The sequence below is a fragment of the Adiantum capillus-veneris genome, chromosome 20 (assembly GCF_014529385.1).
Source record: "Adiantum capillus-veneris isolate H3 chromosome 20, ASM1452938v2, whole genome shotgun sequence".
In the NCBI taxonomy this organism is placed as follows: Eukaryota; Viridiplantae; Streptophyta; class Polypodiopsida; order Polypodiales; family Pteridaceae; genus Adiantum; species Adiantum capillus-veneris.
In genome coordinates, this window is record NC_140950.1 from 147,009,125 (window position 1) to 147,031,882 (window position 22,758).

The 22,758-nt window shown below is 47.4% G+C and overlaps 1 protein-coding gene across 7 annotated transcripts in view; it reads left to right on the forward strand.

Annotated features, from left to right (window-relative positions):
* The first annotated feature begins 4,980 nt into the window (after positions 1 to 4,980).
* Positions 4,981 to 22,758, forward strand: part of LOC147433375 (uncharacterized) — a 201,699-nt gene continuing 183,921 nt past the window's right edge. For 3 of the 7 annotated variants that reach the window (XM_086492965.1, XM_086492964.1, XM_086492963.1), the window contains exon 1: positions 4,981 to 5,268. In XM_086492965.1, coding sequence (XP_086349091.1) covers positions 5,157 to 5,268 — 112 coding nt within the window. In that variant the 5' untranslated portion in view covers positions 4,981 to 5,156. Of the gene's footprint in view, positions 5,269 to 5,502; positions 5,627 to 22,758 lie in introns of all 7 variants that reach the window. The other 4 variants (XM_086492961.1, XM_086492957.1, XM_086492962.1 and 1 more) reach the window with 2 other exon arrangements.

Here is a 22,758-nt window from a genome sequence, read left to right on the forward strand (position 1 = left end):
TCCCCCCCTCGATCGGAACGGAGGGTGCCCATAGTACATTTTGAGACATTTTCAGCCATAGCCAAAAATTGTTTGAAGCACATAAAAACTTCGGACTTCGCTTTAAGCGGAAATACCCACGCATGCCTGGAGTAATCATCAATGAAAGTCACGAAGTACAGGTAATTGCCCAAGGACGGAGTTTGCATGGGCCCACAAACGTCACTATGCACAAGCTGCAACCTGCATGTGGCCCTAACTGAATCATCCTTTGGAAACTTAGAACGCTGCATTTTACCTAGAATACAGCCTTCACAAACATGTTTGATAGGTGCTTCAAGAGGCGGCAAAGAAGCAACCATATCAGATTTCTGCAAACGCAGCAAACTGGCAAAATTCAGATGACCAAAACGTGCATGCCAAAGTTTTGCATCTGAAATAGCCCTTGAATCTACAACAGCATTTGCAAAATTTTGTCCACACTTGTCATACAAGGTGAGCTTATACAGCCCACGGCACAAAAGCCCAGATGCAACAATTTCATCACCAAAACTGAGATCATGAACTGTACATCTGTCATCCACAAATTTGACTACAAGTCCAAGTCTAGCAAGTGCGGATACAGACAAGAGATTCTTCTTGATCCCAGGTACATAAAGTGCATCAACAAGTGTGAAGGAACTGCCATTAGCAGCAGTGAGCACAATCTTTCCAACTCCCTGAACTGGATAAGAGGCGTTGTTGGCACAAGTGACTGAATTCCCATGAGGGACAGACTCGAGAGAGGTAAACAATTCACGATGTGAGGTAATGTGCTTTGTAGCACCACTGTCGAAATACCACACATGTGAATCTGCAGCAACTGACAAGCATGCATCATGGACAGCAGGATTGTAAGTGCACTCTGCGCTAAAAGCCCATTCTGCATCAACATCAGCATCACAATCTCCTTTCACAGAAGACTCAACAATGGCTGCATTTGTAGTGGAACCAGCATTTGTAGTGGAACCACCCTCTTTCTTCTTAGCCTCTTTGGCCTTCAACTTAGGACACGACTTGATCAAGTGATCATTGGCTTTACAATAATGGCAACGCATCTTCTTTTTGCCCTTATCACCAGAATTGCCAGACGAAGTGCTGCCAGCAGAAGCATTAGGAACAGAATTTTTGCCACTCGCAGCAGAACCATAAGAAGTGGCTGCATTATTGTTACCACCCTTTCTTTGAGAAGCAATAAAAGCCTGTTCAACTGCACGCTGCCTAGTCCTGTTTTTTCTAGAAAGTGACTCTTGCAACAGCAATGTGCATAATGCATCAAACTTGACAACTTCAGGATTTCCTTGGGTCATCAGTCTCCAAGTACTAGCAAAAGTCTGGTAGGAATCTGGTAAGGCATCAAGAACAGTCTGCACAAGGGAACTGTCCGAAATGACTTCACCTGCAGAAATGAGTTGCTCATTGATATCCTTGACACTAGCAAGGAAAGTGTCCATATCATCTTCCTCATGCATAATCTTCGACTCTAGCTCTTTATGCAGCAAAGCAATTTTAGCCTCATTGCGGCTTGCATAAAGACCTGCTAGAATATCCCAAGCCTGTTTTGCAGATTTTGCTGAACGGATGTGAGGAATAATGGTGCGCTTCACAGACAACGCAATCAATGCATGAGCCTGCGCATCCTTAACATCCCAACGAGCTTGTTTTGCTGTAGGCAAAACAACTCTAACAGCTGCAATCCTTGCAGCAAGACCTGCAACATCCTCAATATCGCCTACATCTTCAGAACCAGGACGTACATCAATGCCCTGCACAATGTTCCAGACACCTTTTGACACAAGAACGTGTTGCATCATATAAGCCCACATAGGGTAGTTGTCCCCATCCAACCTGTCCTCAGCAGCAAACATCTTGAACACATCTGTGTTGTTGTTGTCAGCCATGGTAAATGCTGCACCTGATGTGAAAACTGCCCGAAAATAGGAGAAATGGAGCGGGAGCAACTTGTGCTATATAGCACAAACCGTAGAAGACTATAAGGCACCTGTTATGCAGAAAACGGCACTGACAGAAAATCTGCACAAAATGACGAAATAACCTGTGCAGTACTGCCCGTAGTGGAAACGGAGGCCGAAATGAGCCCAAATCAAAATTCTGAGCAGACCGAGCTCTTTGAGCCCTCCCAAAATATTTGTCGACCTGCGAACGCTTGCCAAAGCTCACTGAAATCGGAGAAAGTGAGCAGGCGTGTGCTGGAGCAGCTGGCGACTAAGCCCGGGAGGACGTGACCTGCTCTGATACCAATTGTTGGAATTAGGGTTGCAGAGAAACACACACAGCTTGGAGAAGACGAAGGAAGCTCAAGGCACACAATAGAGAGTGTATTCCTTAGTGTGCAATGGAAAGATAGATAGCCCTAGAGTGATGGGCGTATATACAATGCACGGGGGAAAAAACCTCCTAAAGAGGGAAAAAATGCCCCGGCGGTCCTAGTGTGTTCACACACATCACTACCACATGTATATGGTAACAATGAATTATGATTTTAAAGTTGTACCTATTACAGTTTTTGCCTTCCGATCATTTTTGTGTCTTACATAGAGAACGTTTGGATAAATATGATAGCCAACATAAAAATCATAATAACTTATGAACTCATGGTTTTGTGTGAAATCAACATGTTTTTTTCACTTTTTGGTCACAAATTTGCATTAATACAGATAGCTTTTGAAACATATACCATTATCTATACATCGATGGACATTTGATCATTAAAAAGCACAAAAATCATAAAAACCAATAAGAAAAGCAAAAAGAAAATTATAAAACTAAACTCAAACTTTTATTAAAATAATTGGTTGCTTATTTGTAAATACCCATAATATTAAGGGTCTTACATACTATGGTTGCACACACTCGAATGACTTGCCTTATTGATCATTGGTTTTGCACCAACCTTGACACTAACTTCTTCCTTTTTCTTACAACATTGATTTCATCTACACTATGGCTTGAAAAATATCAATATTAGGTATCAATATTAACCCTACAAAAAAAGGAAAAACACTTTCTCATGGGCACCACGACGTGTCCAAGGACAAACACACATTAGACATGGGGCATTTGTTTAATATCTATTCCAACATCACTTGCCACATGTGGAGCATCATAAATGACTCCAACTATGACCACGTGAGAGCGCAATCTACTTGCATGAGGACCCAGCTTGGATTTGGAGTGTTGGTGCATATCACTTCTATCGATTTGTCACCTATTTTTGCTTACATTGTTATATACGGGGAATGCAATACATTGAGAAGACAATCAAGTGGCAATGTGGGTGAGCTTGGATATTCTAATGTTAGTGCAACCTCAATCCAATTGTAATTTCACATCTCCTAGAATTTACCTAGAGCTAGTTTTGTTAGTGTATGATCGCACAATGCATAAGAAAGCCCTAGGGATATATGCTATTTTTGGAAATATGAAAGGAATATTTGGCCTACCTCTAATTTAGAGCTCTCAAGCTGAAGCTTTCTATAGCTAGTGTGCATGTGTACTTGTGCAACGATTGAGCTATGGTTGTATTGGTCATGGGTTTTCTATTGATAGACATTTTCTTTGTTCTTTATTGATTTTAAGCTCTCCTTCTTTTTGTTTTCTAGAGTAAGTGCTTGTGTGTGTGTGTAATCTAAAGTGCATGTCCTTCTTTGCAATGAGCAAGATGATGTCTTTGTTGTGTGTCGGTGTACAACCGAGTGCATTCTATGCTTGATCAATCAGTGTGTGCACATGCTACGGAAGGGATTGTGTATATTGTAGCTTAAGACTGAGTGTGTGCATAGGTAGATCTCCCACTTTTTTATGTGTTTTGGTAGTTTGATTGAGCTTCGTTGCAAACATCAAGTGTGTGTATAAATTCCGATACTTGTTGTATGGTACCTCTATGCCCTAGTGGGGTTATGAGCTCACTAGATTGATATTTATTTGTGTTTGTCTTGTGTATGTAGCTCACCGCTATACTATGACTGGTTACACAATCACAATATATTTTCTCATAATAAAATGGGTGGAGGTGCTCTCAAACATGGCTAGGTGGGCAACTACATTTTCATCTCTTTGGTGTATAGTGTGTTCATTTTAGCACATATATACTTTTGAGATTTTACACAAATCTGTGCAAGCTGGTCACAAATTGGCAAAAATTAGGATTGCTTCTAGTCATTGAAGAAAATGTGGCCTATAAGAGACTAGAAAGGATGTGTTTTGGCATTTCTCTAGAGTTTACAATTGGGACACAAGGGTAGAGAACTAATAACACTTGACAATGGTAGTAACCTAACCCAAATTTTCACAGCTATTGGTACCTAGCATATAGACAACCTTGCCATTTTTGTTCTTATTTAGTATGGCTGCAATGATTATTTAGTCTAGTAAAAAATCATATACTTTTGAGGGCCATAAATTGTACATTAATTGTGTGCTAGCACTTGAAAATTGTTTTGTTCTTTCCATTAATGTTTGCTTCACTGCAACAATGTTAGTCTACATAGAGACATTTCAACTAAACGAGAAATTCTTGTTTTGCCCTGTCAAGAGAATAATATGAGTTTTACTTTAGTGCAATTTTTGCAAACATTGCAATTCTTTGGTACAAACATTCAAATAAATAATTGAGAGAGAGAGAGAGAGAGAGAGAGAGAGAGAGAGAGAGAGAGAGAGAGATCATGATATTCATAATGAGAAATTTAAATGTCACAAGAAGAATCCCAAGAGACCTCTTAGATGTATCCAATAGATCTTGAACTGAAGACACTATCACAAGAGACCCCCTAGATCTATTTGACCTAGAATGGGATAAAGTTTGTGATAGAAAGATTATTGAGAGAGAGAGAGAGAGAGAGAGAGAGAGAGAGAGAGAGAGAGAGCGAGCACTGTGAGTGTGATTGTGTAGTAAGTAAGGTTTAATCTTGTGAGTGAGATTGTGCAAAGCCTCACGGAAACTAGTGATAAAAGCGTCTGCGGCCCTAGGATCTGGTTTGGTGTATGAGTGCCCAACCCGACTGCTAGCCTAAAACAAAACAAAACAAAACAAAAATTGTGTAGTAAGTAGGCCTAAGGTTTAAGGCTTAAACCCACGAGAGGACCTGCACGTAGCGGCGAGTCTGCCTAGCCTATCGATGACGAGGAGAGCGTGGAGGTCAGCAACGACCTTCTTGCAATCCTGCCAAGCTGGAAGGAGTAGCTGGGGACTTGCAGAACCATATATCAGCAGACCTGCGCTTCAACGAGGTATGAGTCGCTAAATTAACAGTGGAACTGTTTCATAGACAACATGGCGTAGAGTTCAAGATTATTTTACCCAAAGAGAGTTAAGGGAGCCCCATTCACCTCCGCTTACACAAAGATTTTGGACCACTAAACCTTACTTAGCGAGCAGTATTAAACCATATTCTTTAATACACTCGTCTCTAAGCTCCACCTCTCCAAGAAGCTACTCTGATCCAGGGACGTTAGTTTTTTTAGGTAGCACACAAGGCAGAATGAGGTTATTATACTTACTCAACCAATGAGTACATGCATGAGGTCGAGGGAGTGTCATAGTTTTTTCCATCCATTTGCCGTACGTTTCCACGGCAAATGCAACCAGGTATGGAAGATTTGTGTATGCTTTAACCCTTGAACTTGAAACATATGGGGCCCTACTTTTATTTGGAAAATCACAAACAATAGACATAATAAGTACTCTTAGTCCCATAGTAATATGGAACTTACTTTAGTCTTGAAACTTATATGAATTTCAACCATCAATTATGCCCGCATCAACCTCACTAGCTTGAAGTTTTTTGCCTCTTTTGGCCAAGTAGGATATCATTTTTCACACGAATATGAAAACAATTGTCCATATGGTTATGGTTCACCTAACCTAACCATACGAGTATGATTCCAACCATCTAGGTATCTACCGAAATTGGTAGAGAGTAGATGCGCTCTCCTTTGTGGGACATTTTCTTCAAGGGCAGACATACAACACATGAGAGGATATGGGCTTATGCGAGGCATTTTGGACCTCAATGAGTAGAGCTACTTACTTGGTAGATGTCTAAATCGCCAGCAAAAGATGCGATGAAGCCATGGACTTGACTCCGACTCCGATTTGGTTGGACTCCGTTAGGATCCTCTGACACATGAGAACACCTGCAATGCCCACATACATATACATAACAATGTGGAGTCTATGTTTCTATTCGGATTCGGGACTCCATCATTGGTTTTATGTCAGTCTATGCACCCACTACTCCTCGGGAGAGGGCTACTTTTTGGTCCTCCTTGGTTGCTGTTCTACCTACTGTAGACTCTTGGGTTGTTGGAGGCGACTTCAACAACGTCGAGAGCGACTCTGATTGGCGATCCATCACACCTCCAGTTCTATCATCCATTTCTCCCGATGAGCAGCCAGCTTGGGATCGATTTCTTCTAGCTATTCAAGGTGTTGACGCCTGGCACATACCCTCTTTTGGTCACCACTCTGCTACACTTCATTGCTCGTGGGGGTTTCAGAGACAGCAGGGGGGATTATTAGAGCGACTTGATCGTTTTTACATTGGCCCTTGGGCAGCAGCTCTAGGTGGATTTACTACTATTTGGAGAGGGACCAGCCTCTTTGATCATTTACCCATCTCATTGTTTATCTCCTTCACTAGATCCTCTGCACAAGGACGAGGCTGTCGCATCCCTGACAGTGTTCTCACCACTGAAGTTTTACAGCAATAGATTCGTGACTTATGGTCCACGGGTGCTTCTTATTGTGGTCCCCCTGGAGAGTTCCTTGCTCATTGCATTACTCAGTCTAGTATTTACTGCCGTGATCAGACTGCTATTATTCATCGTCAGTTGAGAGTACGCGAGTTTGATCTTCACATTCCTCTTGGTTCCACTCAGCGCTTGCTTGAGGAGTGGCACTCAGCGCTTGCTTGAGGAGTGGCCTTAGGATGCTGATCTCGCTGCTAGACAGACAGAGCTCATAGAGGAGATTCGTCGCGTACAGGAGGCTAGGTCCGGGTTCACTCATCATGCTTCAGTATCTCATTGGATAGCTAAAGCTGATCGCATGAATAAAGACTTCTTCGCTGCGCATAAAGAGCGGCCTCCTGGCACCACCCTTCGGACTTTGTGCGATGCTCAGGGGACACTACATATGCATCTTGATGTTATTCTTGATATGTCTGCAGATTATTTTGAGACATTGTTCACTGCTGATGTATGCACTACTGAGGTTTTACTTGCCCGTGAACAGATCTGGCATCACACCCGACACCGTTGTACAGACACTATGGCAGAGATCTTGTTGGCATCCTTCACACTTGCAGAGCTCCATGCTGCTATCGAGAGTCTTGATCCATCCTCCTGTCCAGGAGAGGATGGCCTCACGAGAGCTTTCTTTTCGACTTATTGGGATGTATTGCATATACCACTACTTCGCGGTTGTTAGGACATCTTTGCATCAGGATATATGCATCCAGATCTTTGTTCAGGTCTCATATCTCTTATTCCGAAAGGGGGTGACACTACTCAGCTCCGCCAGTGGAGACCAATTACCCTACTCAATTCGGTCTATAAGATATTAGCGTTACTGATCAGCCAACGCTTGCGACCGTTCTTACCAGATATTATTCATACTTCTCAGACAGGCTTTGTCATGGATCGACAGGCTTTGTCATGGATCGCTGCATACTGGATAATATCTTCACTTTTTATGAGGCAGTAGAGTGGGCCAGATCATCTTCTAAACCTCTCGCTTTTTTCATCCTTGACTTCGAGAAAGCATACGATCGTGTTGAGTGGGACTTTCTCGAAGGATCATTAGCCAGGATGGGTTTCCCTTCGAGATGGATCTCAGGCATTTCCGCTCTCTTTAGGACTGCCAGCAGTGCTATTACTATTGGTGGCCGTGTCAGTCGCAGTTTTGAGCTTTCTCGATCTGTCCGTCAGGGATGTCCTTTAGAAGCATATCTGTATTTGTTTGTAGAAGAGACTATGCCCGACTTTCTTCGTGCTCAGAGTCATGCATTTCGTGGCTTGACCATGCCAGTACCTTCAGCTCCGGACCTTATCGATCAGGAGTTTACTGATGACACCATGTTGATGTTGCGCTATTTGCTACCTGCTCTTGATGCCATGCGGGAGGCCCTAGAGGTTTTTTGCATTGCCAGTGGTGCTCGCATTAATTGGCATAAATCCTATGGGTTACTGGTTGGCAGTGATGACATACCTACTTGGGGGGTAGCTGATGGTTTCACATGGCTGCAGTCGGGTCAGACATGCAGATATCTGGGCTTTTAGATTGGATTTGACGTTTCCTCACAGCAGCAGTTTGCACCCGTACTACAGTCTATTCGCAGGAAGCTATGTCATTGGTCTTCATGTCATCTGTCGTTGGCTGGCCGTGCATTGGTCGCCAACCAGGTCATTCCGGCCACAGTATGGTATACGGCCTCTTGTTGGATGCTTTATTCTGGTGTGATAGCTCAGCTCTGCCGACTAGTGCGGAACTTTTTATGGAGTGGCACAGATGGGGCTACTGATACTCGTGCTCGAGTTCGCTGGTCCACGATTATTCGTCCTAGGTCAGAGGGAGGCCTTGGCATTATTGATCCAGAATTACAGAGCCGCTCCCTTCTTACCAAGCTTATTGTTCGGGGTCTTTTTCCCGGCCAAGAACCTTGGAAGATGCTTCTTCAGGCCTTTGTTTGCAGCGCGACTCCACGCCTCGGCACTAGAGATGGCCATACTTGGCATACAGGGTATCGTTTTCTCTTTACAGATACCCCCTTGTTCACCAACACTCTCTCACCCTTCATCCGATCGCTCCTTCAGATTTGGGTTTCCATGCGACGGGCTATCATCCGCTCACCTCCCTCATGTCGTGAGCAGATTGAGCGCCAGCCTCTCATTTGGAATGATGCAATTCTTGATTCTTCGGTTACTCCACCTCGTCAGCTTGGAGAGAGGACTCACATTGATTGGGCTGCTTGGGACTTTGGCCCTGCTGCCTCTATGCGGTTGTTTCATGAGACACGTATGCTGGATGCAGATTTTGTGGCAGAACATAATGACATTGGTCGCGGGGTGACAGACAGACTGCTTGAGATTGACTCCGCCGTTCCTTCACAGTGGGATGCAGTCATGCGAGGCACGGTTCAGATGCCTCCACATTGTGGCTGGGAAGGCCTCTTTGCTCAGAGCACTCTCTTATTAGTTCGTTTAGACACCATGCTGTTCACAGTTGATACTGATTACTCTTAGGGGATTCATGCTAGATTGACATATGATACCACCTCTTCGCACCTTCTCTACCCCGGCGTGCGATGGGAGGCCATACGAGTTGTTGGCTCCCGCGGGAAGCGTCGTTGTGTTGATCCCCGTTTCGCTTCCGCTGATGCCGCACTTTGGAGGCTTTGGGTGTGGGAGGGTCGTGCCTTGTCTCAGCTTTATTGGGACCCATGAGAGTGGCATTGGCCTCACTCTAACCCCACCGGTGCACCTGTATCATTCTTTGAGTACAATGTCAGAATTGGAAGATTAGCATTGATGAGACAACACCCAGGTCACCCCACTCGTATGCGTTTCTGGTTACATTCAGGTCTCTCCCATGCCTATCTACAACAGTCTTGGTCAGCCATCTGGGATTTACATGCGGCTCGTCGTATTTCTTTTTTCATGTGGATGATTGTACATGCAGGACTTCCAGTTGGGACTTGGCTAGCTACTATGGGTCATGATCCGTTATGTACTCGCTGTCCTTTGCGACTACTTGAGTCACCTGCACACTGTCTTTGGTCATGCTCAACTTCTCACGTAGTGTGGCTACCAGTTTGCTTTTTACTTAGCAGAGCGGGTGTTCAACATGGATGTCTCACTTGGGGCTCTGTCTCATGGTTGATGCCGATGCCCAGACCGGATCTTTTCTACGAGGGCTCAGACACAGATCCAGCTCTTATGCTTACCTCAAATGGTTATCGGCGAGGGACTTTGGCTATGTTACCACAGATTGCTTGGCAGGGGGATCCTCAGACACGTGATGAAGTTTTCTCAATAATCACTAGCATTACACTATGGAGTGTTTGGAGAGCTCGTTGTCTTCACATTCTCAGTGCGGCTCCACAACTCCTTCAGGATACCCTCACTGCCATTTGGCTGGACATCATTCACACCCTGATTTGGTAGTGGGATTCTTCCTCAGGTACATCTCGAGCAGCCGAGGCTCGTCGCTTTGCCTTTCTTCGGCGTTGGGCCCGATCCCCACTCTTCTTCACACTCACAGGTGGCCAGATTACATGGCATTATGCCCCCCCTCGGTGGTTTCTCCTCCACTCATCACACAGATCACCATGAGATTGTTCTAGTCGAGTTGTCACTATAGTGGCTCTCACCCTTACATTCAGCTTGTACACCCCACGTGATAGGCTATTTTGGCATTCGCTAGGGATTATATTGTGCTCAGTAATATACAGCCCTGACTTTTCCAAAAAAAAAAAAAGAAGAGAGAGAGAGAGAGAGAGAGAGAGAGAGAGAGAGAGAGAGAGAGAGAGAGAGAGAGAGAGAGAGCTTTATTTACGTCTTCTAAAGGTTGAAGTCGGCCTATGAGACAAATCAATGTACATCTAGTGGTAGTCTGGGTGTCCGGAAAAGAAAATACTGAAAATAAAATGTTGAAATGAAAGCTAATCTAGAACCGGGATGTGCAGTGTGGTGGTATGATGGTAATGTGTGGTGGTATGGGTATATATGGCTCTGGCACCGCAGATATTGACCATATGAATATATGGTTGTGGATGTAGCTCTGTCACAACAGAAAATGACTACCTCGTGCTGAGTGAAAGTAAAAGTGTGAAGGCATACCCGTATCAGAGCTGGCTAGTAGTGTAATGGGTGATGGGTATAAAAAGTGGTACATGGGGGGGAGGGGCTGGAAAACCCGATTTAAGTGGGTGCTCGGAGAGAGAGTGCATTGGTCGGATGCTTGGCTGGTGTAGAGGTCATTCGTGCTACCCATGGGATCTGTAGAGGGGTTGTTGCCTGTATGAGAGATTGATGAGGCTATTCCTGTTGATTGGCATGCCTACAGTGAAAAGAACTGTTTTACCTTCTCATATGTTGGTGAGCGATTTTCGATCTTAACTTTGGAGACCTGATTGTTATGCAACAGGGGACTGTGGTGTTTGGCATTGCACGGACTGGCCATCATGGCTATCATATCAGATTGGTTTCTTAGGGTGGGGTGCCTCTTTATCAACGGTTGGATGCTCATTGGCAGCCTGTTTGAGTGGTGGGCTCTTTGGAGAGGCGTTTTTGTGTTGACTCTCTTTTCACTACTGTTTGCTCAAGCAGCGAAGTTGAGGTCACATATTGTCAAGTTTGGATCTTTGTATTTCTGGCAATACTGAGGCTTTCAAAACGTTGGATGGGGCTGATGATGGAAACACTGGGATGCTGCTAAAAACGCTAGGTGCTGCTGTACTGATGCTGATACTTGTTCTTCTTCTTGCCCTAGGAGTTGACCCCCCAAGCCACTTATATAGGAGATTCTTGCTAGGTCGAGCAGCCATAAATCCAGCCTCCACAATGATGGAAAATATAAACTAAAATGTCACTTATTATTAAGTAACCCTAAGGGACTGTTCCGATGTCTATATGCTGAACTGATTGTACTGTGCAAGAGAGGGTATGCAACTACGACTTGCGTGAACATGCATGTCTTGCTAGAGGCTTAGCTAGGTCTGTCACGTGACACATCCAACCGTATGTGTCCGTGGACAAGCTACAGCATGATCAGGGTTCAGTTCAGTCAAGTCAGTTTAGAATAGGAAGTGATTTAGCACTTTTGTGAGTTTGTTCGCAGACCGTGCATGTCCAGACACTTAGATTAGATGCATATCCTCTGGTTGCACACAACATGATCATCAGATTCCCATCAGAACCCATCAGGAGCATTTTTACAGTGCATAGACCTATTTTCCCTATTTTTGACATTTTTCACTTATTATTTTTAAGTGACTTTTGTTGGAAAGTAGGTAGGGCAAATTTACTAAGTTTGTATAAATAGAAACCTAGCGCTAGCACTATTTGGCAGAAGAGGTAGAAGGAGCATCGCTCAAGAGGCACCTTCTCAACAGGACCTCCAACAGCATGGCCTAGCGTTTTTGCAACTCAGCATCAAGCTAGCGTTTTTGCAAGACAGATAAGCCATGGCGATTTTGCATTGCAGAGGAGCTTCGACATTAGCAGACACAGCAGAACCACTTCACGACAGCAGATCTGCCCTAGCGTTAGTGGATTATCCCCCACTAGCAGAATTCAGCCCTAGCGTTTTTGGAGTAGTAGGCGACCTAGCGTTTTGCACTTTCTTCACGACGGAATCCACAGTAGCACCAGCGTTTTCAATTTTCAGCAGTCAGACTCCTCAGTAGAACCCCCGAACCTCGCAGATCTCACCTTCCCGCAACAGTTCGTCACCGTACGGTGGGATCCATCGAAGTTTGCAGTTTCAGCCCGGAAAACACAGATTTCAGCATCTGCGTTTTCAGCGCGTCATCGTTGCATCATCGCCATCGACATCGTCATCAACATAGAGTCAGAATTCAACAGATAAAGATTTGCAGATTTCAGCCCTTAGCATTATCAGATTTCAGCCCGTCTCGTCGTCGTCCTTATCGTTGTCGACATCGTCGGCAAGTCCAAGCATTGTAGAGATTTGTGCAATCATAAGTAGACTGCTCTCGCCATAGAGAGTGGGGCCTTCGGAGGAGGGTTTGACAACATCTCTGGTGTCGTATTCTCATTCTCTCTATCTCTCAGTCTCATGCACCTTCACGCACAGTGTCTTTCACTTTGTTCGTGTTCACTGCACTCTCTCATTAAAACGAAAGGCTCTCCCTTCCATAAGAAAAAGGAACCTTGAGCACAGTTCGGAGCACTCATCTTGAGCAAAGTTCAACATTCACTTCCGCTGCACCTTACAAGGTCCAAAGCTAAACTAGGACCGACGCTAGATTGTAGTAGAAGCATGTCCACGTGGCTCAAGTGCAATGCGCAGGTGACATGAAGCAAGTTGCTCTCCTATTGACATGTGTCCATTATGCCCCTTAAGGGTGAGTTTCCTAACCCCTCCCAGCTTATAAAGTTCAGTGACTTACTACGTGGCCTAGGTTCCATTTAGGTGCGCACACTTCCATACTCATCAAAATTTAGTGTTAACTGGTCCAGCGAGTCATCGATTGACTGACTTAGATTCTTGATGTATGAAACCTGTTTGGCTACAACCGTTTCACACTGGCCATGCGGGATCTTTGGGAAAACAAGTAAAAACACAATAAATAGAAATATGTATTAAATATTGACATGTGTCCATTATGCCCCTTATGGTTGAGTTTCCTAACCCCTCCCAACTATAAAGTTCAGTGACTTACTACGTGGCCTAGGTTCCACTTAGGTGTGCACACTTCCATACTCATCAAAATTTAGTGTTAACTGGTCTAGCGAGTCATCGATTGACTGACTTAGATTCTTGATGTATGAAACCTGTTTGGCTACAGCCGTTTCACACTGGCTATGCAATGTCCACTTGCACCTTTTCAAGGATCTTGGGGAAAACAAGCAAAAACACAATAAATAAAAATATGTATTAAATATATAGAGAAGGCAACATGAAAAATATACATCCTGGTAACAGGGATGTCCATTGGCTGAGTTGGATTAGGATCCGAGGGGGCCCCTCTTTCATTTTTTGAGTACACTATCTCCCTTGGAGGAGCATTATCTTGCAGACACGATGCTCGGCTCACCTTCCACGTCTGTCAGAGTTATGGGAGGATCAATACATTTACCTTGCTTTTCAGCAACAATTTTGATCATGCATTTGGACCCTCAGGATTAGTCGCAAGATATGTTATTTAATGTGGAGGATTGCACATGTAAGATTGCCTATTAGCACTTGGGTTGCAATTATTGCTCATGATCCGACTTGCCAGAGATGTACTGTACTGTAGATAATCGATGGTGGGTGCAAATGAGTTCAACGGAATTTGAAGCTCAAGGTAGCCATAGCCACACACACTGTCACGTGACACATCCCAACCCTATGTGTCGGTTGACAAGCTACACCACAGCAGGGTTCAGTAAGTCTAGTCAAGTCTAGATTAGCAATGATCTGGCACTTTTGTGAGTCTATTCGTAGACAGTGCATGCCCAGTCACTTAGCATAGATGCATATCCTTCGGTTGCACACAGCAGCGGAATTCCCATCAGAATCCATCAGCATCAGTTAGGGGAATTTTCCAGTGCATTTAGCCTATTTTCCTATTTATTGGGATTTTCACTTATTATTTTTAAGTGACTTTCCAACAAAAGTAGGTAGGGCAATTTTGCTAAGTTAATATATAAGCAAACCCAAGTTAGCACTTTCTGGCAGAAGAGGCAGGAGGAGCTTCCCGCTCAACAGGCAACTTCTCAGCAATACCCCCTCAAGCACCTTGGCGTTTTTGGAGATCCCATCCTCGCCGACCCGCAAGATCTGGCGCTTTCAGCCTAGCCTGGATCGTCAACACCACCAGAACCCTAGCGCTAGCAGATTACTGCCATCGCCAGCAATTTCACCAGCTTTGCTAGCGTTTTTCCACAGCAGCCTATTAGCGTTTTTGGTCTCCACAGCCAGCGTTTTTGGCAAGAGAAAAGGCAGCCCAGCGTTTTTCAGTTTCATCCCTTATCGCATCAGATCCATAGCATTTCCAGCCCTACGACACAGTAGCAGATCAGCCCCAAGTTGGTTGCAAATGTTCCCCCATTTTCAGCCACCAAAATAGTCCCCGAATTCAGCGGTTAGAAGCCTACAGATTTCAGCCATCGAGTCGTCGTCGTCATCACCGTCGTCGTCCTCGGCATAGTCCAACTTGCATCAGTCCATTGCATACGCATTGTACGCCTTTGTGCAATCAAAGTAGACCACTCTCGCCGACGAGAGTGGGGCCTTCGGAGGAGGGTTTTACAACCTCTCGGTGTCGTATCTCTTCTCTCTCCTTCTCTCAGTCTCATTCACTTGCACGCACAATATCCACTCACTTTGTTCGTGATCATAGCACTCTCTATAAGACGGAAAGCTCTCTCTTTCCCTAAGAACTAAAAGGAACCTTGAGCAATAAAGATCACTAATCTTGAGAAAAAACAACATTCATTCCGCTGCACCTTACATTGGTTTTAGAGCTTTGGAAGTGTTCTGCATTACTCAAGGAAAGGACCACAAGAATTTTTTTTGCTTGTTGCGATCGCACGAACCCAAGTTTACTTGGGCGTGGCGATTCCTAATCGTGTTTTGTTGAAGAGTGACAGGAATCCCAAGAAAGAAGGGCTTGTCCAGCCTCCCCTTGTGTCTCTTTTCACTCATCGAGAGCGGACCGTGCACTTAGCGGCCGGCCAATCGACGTGAGGTGGGAAAAAGCAACCTTGGTGTGAGCGCAAGGCCGCCAAGGGGTGCGCCCGCAAAAAAGGGTAGAACTCGGGTGAAGAGAAGATCCTTCTCCAACGCGATTTGCAAGCGAAAGAAAACCTCAAGAACCTCAAGATCCTTATGATGATGATTTGAATGACAAGTATGATGATTTGGATGACAAAGATAAGCATGATGATTTGAATGATGTTGCTGAGTATGATGATTGGATGCCAATGACAAGCATGATGATTTGCATGATGAAGATGTGATTTCTCACAAGCATGATGAATTACACGAAGATGATGTGATTGTTCACAAGGATGATGTGTTAGTTGATGCTTTTTCTAGCGAAGCTAACCTCGTTGTAGAATCGATCAATCACCAAGAATCGATCTTGGCTTTCAAGTTGAGGTCCACAGATCCCCCACAAGAAGATTCGATAGATCCCGAAGAAGCGATCTTGGCTCTCGAGCCTTGGCCCAAAGAACCATCACAGGAAGTATTGTGTGTTCGCATGATTGCTACGCACGCATTGTTCGAGTGTTTCATTCGTGAAGGTTTCCTGTATTTTAGTCAGCATCGTTATGTGATCCCTTTTCCTAGGCATGACATATTGTATGTTGAGCACGTTTCTATCATGGATGAGCATGAGTGTATGTGGATTGTTCATGAAAAGTTGAAAAGTTTGTATGTAAGGAAGTCACATTACATGTCTCTTTCTTGGCATGACACAGTTTCCGAAAGAGCACATGGTAGTATGAGCACCAAGCATGGGCATTTCCATTGTGATTTGCCACAGTTGATTGATTTCGATCAAACAGAAAAGATTTGTTTGCATGTGTTTGATGAACGGGTTGTCACTCCGTCTCTATGTTCATCTACATTGCATACACAGTCTTTAGAGAAGACATGATTTTTTTCCTTCACTCTACATGGAATGGGTATGTTCATGGTTTTGTGTTGGAGATGGTTTCAGGAATTTTCAGCCATGGAGATTCTTGAAGACGAAAGAAGCAGGACTCTAGACGAAGTTGAAGCATCAAAGGAGCCACAGAAGACTTTGTGTCGCTTTCGGCGCGGCCCAAAGAAGCAAGCGTTGTAGACCTTTATGAAGTTCCAGTACCGCACGACCCACACATCAAAGTGGGCCGGCGAAGAGTCCCTTCCAGGATTCCGGATGGTGTTGGCGATCTCCCTCGACGCCATACAGTTCGGTACCAGTACCTCACTTTGAAAAGGAGGGGATGTCATGTGACATCCCAACCCTATGTGTCCGTGGACAAGCTACACCACAGGAGGGTTCAGTCAGTCTAGTCAAGTCTAGATTAGCAGTGATCTGGCACTTTTGTGAGTCTATTCGTAGACCGTGCATGCCCAGTCACTTAGCATAGATGCATATCCTCCGGTTGCACACAGCATGATCATCCGAATTCCCATCAGAATCCATCAGCATCAGTTAGGAGAATTTTCCAGTGCATTTAGCCTATTTTCCTATTTATTGGGATTTTCACTTATTATTTTTAAGTGACTTTCCAACAAAAGTAGGTAGGGCAATTTTGCTAAGTTAATATATAAGCAAACCCAAGTTAGCACTTTCTGGCAGAAGAGGCAGCAGGAGCTTCCCGCTCAACAGGCAACTTCTCAGCAATACCCCCTCAAGCACCTTGGCGTTTTTGGAGATCCCATCCTCGCCGACCCGCAAGATCTGGCGTTTTCACGCGCCCACTTTCGATAGTGGCGACATGGTTTTGACCCGACTTCGGATGTGCTAGTAGAGGAGGCAGACATCCCTATCTCAGTCTGCTTTCCGGGTTTACGGAGGGAGTACCTACCACTTCTCTCCAGGATTGGCTCCACCATCGGGACTGTTCTGGAGACACCTCGTACGGCAGCATCAGTAGCTGCCAAGGCGGCTGGCATCTCCTCAGTTCGAGTTTTGGTCAGAGATACCCACACGCTCCCGAAGGTAATCCTTCTGCCTCGGGTGAGTGGGGGTTGGTTTAGACAGAGTGTGGAGTACTCGGATCTTCCGAACCAGTGCTTCATTTGCAGACAGATGGGCCACCTAGCGAAGGCCTGTCCACGAAGGAGGCCACGACCTGCACCTCAGCCTCAGCCCCAGGCTGCCAAGGCTGGGCCGTGGCCACAGCGAGCGGCACAGCGCACAAATTCAGAGTCACCCTCCGAGCCTGGGGCTCCAGCGGAGGAAGGGTGGCAGCAGGCCCGTGGTCGTCGACGCCAGGGGCAACAGCGACAGCCTGACACTCAGAGTGGCCCTCAGGTGCCTACTCAGCAGCAGTGGGTTCCCACGGGGAACCGCTTTGGTCCTCTTGAGCAAGAGGAGCCCCCTATGCCAGCCTCCACCTCCGCTTCATCCTCGCCAGCCGCCCCCCCTTCAGAGTTCCCCTCCTCCTCCTCATCCCCCCCCCCGCCCTCTGCTCCCGTCCACTCCCCACCTCGCCCCTCTACCTCTTTTGCCCCACCCCGCTTTTCCTCCTCCCTGCCCCCTCCAGCTCCTTCTTCCCCCCCTCCTGCTCCAGTTCCACAGTCGACTCAGGAGACTGGTCCCTCGCCGGCGGCTAGGAGATCTCTTGGCAGTGTCTTTGCCACGAGTCGCCTAGCGAGAGAGGGTCAGCCCTTCTTGCGGCCCCCTCTGCAGATTCAGACATCTTCCCTTGCAGCTATCCCTCGTGGTCTGACGAGCATTGACCTCCGACGTTGTTGGGATTTTTTCGACTATGGGTTCACTCGCTTTCTCGGCGATTCCGCAGCAGACCACGAGGTAGCCTGCTTCAGGGTCCATGCTTTGTTCCTCGCCGCTAGGGGGACAGAGGCCTTGGACTCAGCAGTTGCTTTCTCCTTCCCTCTCTGTGGTAGGACCGAGACAGAGTGGTCCCTCGACTCAGTGGTGGGATGGTTGCATACACAGGTTCTCGAGTTCTCTCACCATATGGGAGAACTTGGAGTTACAGATTTACTGCAGACGTTGTGGTCACTGGCCAAGTTTGCGGTGACACCCCCAGACTAAGCAGGATGTAGGCACATTGTGGTGTACTTTTTTGCTGATACGTAGTGTTTGCCTTGCTATGTATACATTCATGAGGACTCCTGGACAGAGGAGGTTGCTTTACGCACGGCTCGCTCTGCTTGGGCTTGGACTAGGCACTCACTACAGTCTCGCCTATCTAGAGGACGCTCGGATGCGGATTACTCCCCATCCAAGCCAGCCTCGAAGATAGCCCGTCTTGCTGCTGCGGCAACATGTGTTCTCTCTCGCTCCCCATGAGGATCGTTTCGTGGAACGTGCAGGGAGTAGGTGGGCCCCAGTTTCAACGACAGCGGGGCCGATTGCGGCAGGAGCTTCAGCGTTGCCTTGTGGGAGGAGAGATTGATCTCCTTATGTTATAGGAGCACCATCTGTCTGAGAGCCGCATTCGGCGATGTGGTCAGATTTTGCGTGGACGATATGATACCTTTTGGTCAGCTGCTTTTGGACCTGGAGGCATCCAGGGTGGGGTATGTATGACTATTGCGGACTCATTGCAACAGGCCATTGTGGGCAGAGGGATTATTGTGCCAGGCAGGGCTTAGTGGATTACTATGCAGGTTCAGGGTGGCCTTGTGGGCTTCCTGAACATCTATGCGCCCAATGTGGCGAGTGCTCGTGCAGAGTTTTGGTCACAGATTGTTGAGTCTTTGCCACAGGCTGACCATTGGTGTGTAGGGGGGGACTTCAACATGTTGGAGGACCCTTCTGACAGGATTGGAGGCAGCCATGCTACTGTGCATGGAGTTGAGTTAGCAGCTTGGGAGAGGTTGTGTATGACTTTGAGGGTCTCGGATACATGGCAGCACTCTGGCTTTGTGAGGCCTCCAGAGAGTCTTGCCTTCTCTAGGTCGGACCGCAGAGTGGGTGGAGTGAATCTATCGCGGATAGATCGCTTCTACACTAGTGACCACTTCAGTGACTTGGGGGGAATAGTGGGCATCCTGGCAGGGACATCCTTCTCGGACCAAGCACCAGTGATCCTCACAGTGGCAGACAGGCAGAGGAGTGGGAGCACGATGCTTCGCATCCCAGAGCGGGTCTTGTTGGACTCAGCACTGCGAGAGAGGGTAGAGGCTCTTTGGACAGAGGGCATGGACAGCCAGTCTCTACCTGCAGACAGATTGGCCTTAGGCCTACCTCAGCTTAGCCACTTTTTTCTCCAGGAGTCTCTGGCTCGACGGGCTGCAGCGAGAGAGGAGCAGCAGCGTCTCAGACGAGGCATTGCTTCACTACAGAGGATGCAGGAGCAGCATCCAGACAGTCCATGGTTGGAGGAGCAGTTACAGTAGGCTCGACAGGAGCTTGCTTGCACATAGGAGAGGCGTCATGAGTTTGCCTTTCACCGACAGGCATCTCAGTGGACTCACGTGGGTGACAGAGTGACAGGTGCTTTTTTTGAGACAGTGGGACCTCGGCACTCGCATGCCAAGGTCAATCAGTTGAGGAGACCCGATGGGTCAGTTGTTTGTGAGCCCGAGGATATGCGTGCAATTGCTACTGACTTTTACCGTGAGTTACTGTTGGCTGAGCCCCAGTCAGAGCGGCAGGATGCATGCAGAGAGCAGGTTTGGGCACAGATGCCTTGTCTTGTGACTGAGGAGATGCGCCAGAGGCTAGAGATGTCTCTTTAGCTTGAGGAGCTTCACGCGGCTCTTAGGGCCCTACCTCGTGGTAGCTGTCCAGGTGAGGATGGGTTGACTCCCAGTTTCTTCTTGGAGTACTGGGACCTGCTTGGCCCAGATCTTTGTAGTGCCTTTCAGTACATTCTGCACACAGGAGTGATGCCGGATAGCATGAGTGAGGGCCTGATTTGCCTCATTCCAAAAGAGGTTGGCTCCTTGGATGAGATTTGACAGTGGCGCCCCATCACCATTCTCAACTTAGCCTACAAAATTCTTGCCAAGTCTCTGAGTTTGAGGATTCAACCACTTTTGGAGAGCCTTATACATGGGACTCAGACAGGTTTTGTCAAGGCACACAGTATCCTTGACAACATCTTCACTTTCTGGGAGGGTTCTGCCCTGGCACGGCTCCGTGGGGAGGACCTTGTGATTCTTCTCGATTTTGAGAAGGCATACGACAGAGTTGACTGGGACTTTCTAGAGGGCACTCTACGCAGGATGGGCTTCTCAGATGCTTGGATCCGAGGGGTGTCAGCTTTGTACAGACAGGCTCACAGTCAGGTGCTTTTGGCATGAGGTAGAGGTGAGCACTTCATGCTCACACGATCGGTCAGACAGGGTTGTACTCTTGCCCCCTTTCTCTTTGTGTTCTATGCGGAGGCAATGAGCAGATTTTTGGTGTCACAGCAGGTTGGTCTGAGGGGCTTAGCACTCCCTATACGGGGAGATGAGCTTCTGGACGCTGAGTTTGCCGACGACTCAGCCTTGTACTTAGAGGGCCAGGAGGCCAATCTACACGGATGTGATCAGGCTTTGGAGACCTTCTGCTGTGCATCGGGCGCACTGATCAACTGGAGAAAGACAGTGGCTTTCTCGGTTGGCAGTGCTCCTGTGCCAGATTGGATGCCACGAGAGGGTTTCAGGTGGATTCCTCCAGGGACTGCAGTTCGGTACTTGGGTTGTCAGGTGGGCTTTGACTTGTCCCCCGAGCAGCAGATTACTTCTCTTCTCCTGTCCATCAGGAGAAAGCTGTTACATTGGAGCTCAACACGACTTTCGCTGGCAGGTATAGTAGTAGTTGCCAACCAGGTGTTGTTGGCGACTATGTGGTACATCACTTCTTGCTGGATTTTCTCGAGTTCTTGTATCAGCCAGGTAGAGAGGTTGATCAGGAACTTCCTTTGGTCAGGTCGTGACACTCAGATTGCCCGAGCCAAGGTGGCTTGGTCGGTCATCACACTTCCTTGTTCTCAGGGAGGGCTTGGAATCATTGATCCAGCACAGCAGAGCAGAGCCCTTCTTGGGAAGTTCGTCGTCAGAGGACTTCTTCCAGGCGAGGAGCCCTGGAAAGAGTTCTTGCTGCAGAGGCTTCGTGCCAGGGCGCCTCAGTCAGGAGGCCCTTGGCAACCTTCGACCAGATGGATCTTTACAGAGTTGCGTCGAGTTGGTTTGAGCAGGAGACCGGAGGACCGATTCGCTGTGAGTCTGCTTCGATCTTGGGAGCTCTTACGGTGTGGCCTAGAGCAGAGACAGCCGACGTGCAAGGAGGAGCGCCTATGGCAGCCCCTCGTCTGGAACCCCATGGTTAGCACTCAGAGAGGCCACTTGGTTGGGAGTCGGCCTCATGTTTCTTGGGGTCCCATGGCAGCAGGTCCAGCGCGCTTTCTAGGTGACTGGCTTGAGTTCACAGGTTTGTCAAAGGAGGTGCAGGGTGTCCAGCTACAGGGCATGAGAGGGTTCAGAGCATGTGTCAGGACATCTCAGAGGCAGTTCCAGCTGAGTGGCTCACGCCTCTCGAGCCAGTAGCACCCTGGTGGATGGGAGCCTTCACACGACTGGAGGTTCTCATTTCAGTCAGGGCCTGCTCAGAGACTGTCCCAACCCTGTTCTTCGAGCTTCAGGGTGGGGGACGATTACAGCGAGTTGCAGTAGAGGCCCCGCAGGTAGCAGAGTGCTGTTTCGAGAGGATCCGAGTTGTGGGCATATGTGGGAGGACTTGCGTCATAGACCCTGACCTAGCAGCTCTTGAGACTGGACACTGGAGGCTATGGGCTTGGGAGTGTTGTCCATTGGCACGAGTATAGTGGGATCCTGGTGAGTGGCTATGGAGGGACCCTTTCTCTTCTGCAGGCCGCTAAGGAGTCCCCTTCTTTCAGTACACTGTTCGGCTTGGACGTCACATACTTGCAGCACAGAGAGAGACCCGCCCCGCTGCAGCACGTCATTGGCAGGAGGAGGGCCTCACAGTCGAGTTCTTGGTAGCCTTTTGGCAGAGGCTGTGGGACTCCAGACAGCCGAGGCGCGTCACTTTGTTCCAGTGGCTGGTTGCACACAGAGCCACAGCAGAAGGGAGCTGGCTTGCGCATAGTGGTCTCTCGGCCGCATGTGCAGCCTGTGACCAGTTGGTGGAGAGTCAGCGTCACTATCTTTGGGACTGTCCCTCGGCCCAGCACGTGTGGCTACGAGTTCTTGGGTTGATGCCTGCCCTCTCCACAGCTCGGACAGTACACTTGGGGGACAGCGGCTTGGTCCACCCTCACGGGCCCGGCACTTCAGTTTGAGCTATCTTCCACCAGCAGGATGATAGTGATGCAGGGGGGCGACCTACACTCCAGCCTGCTACAGAG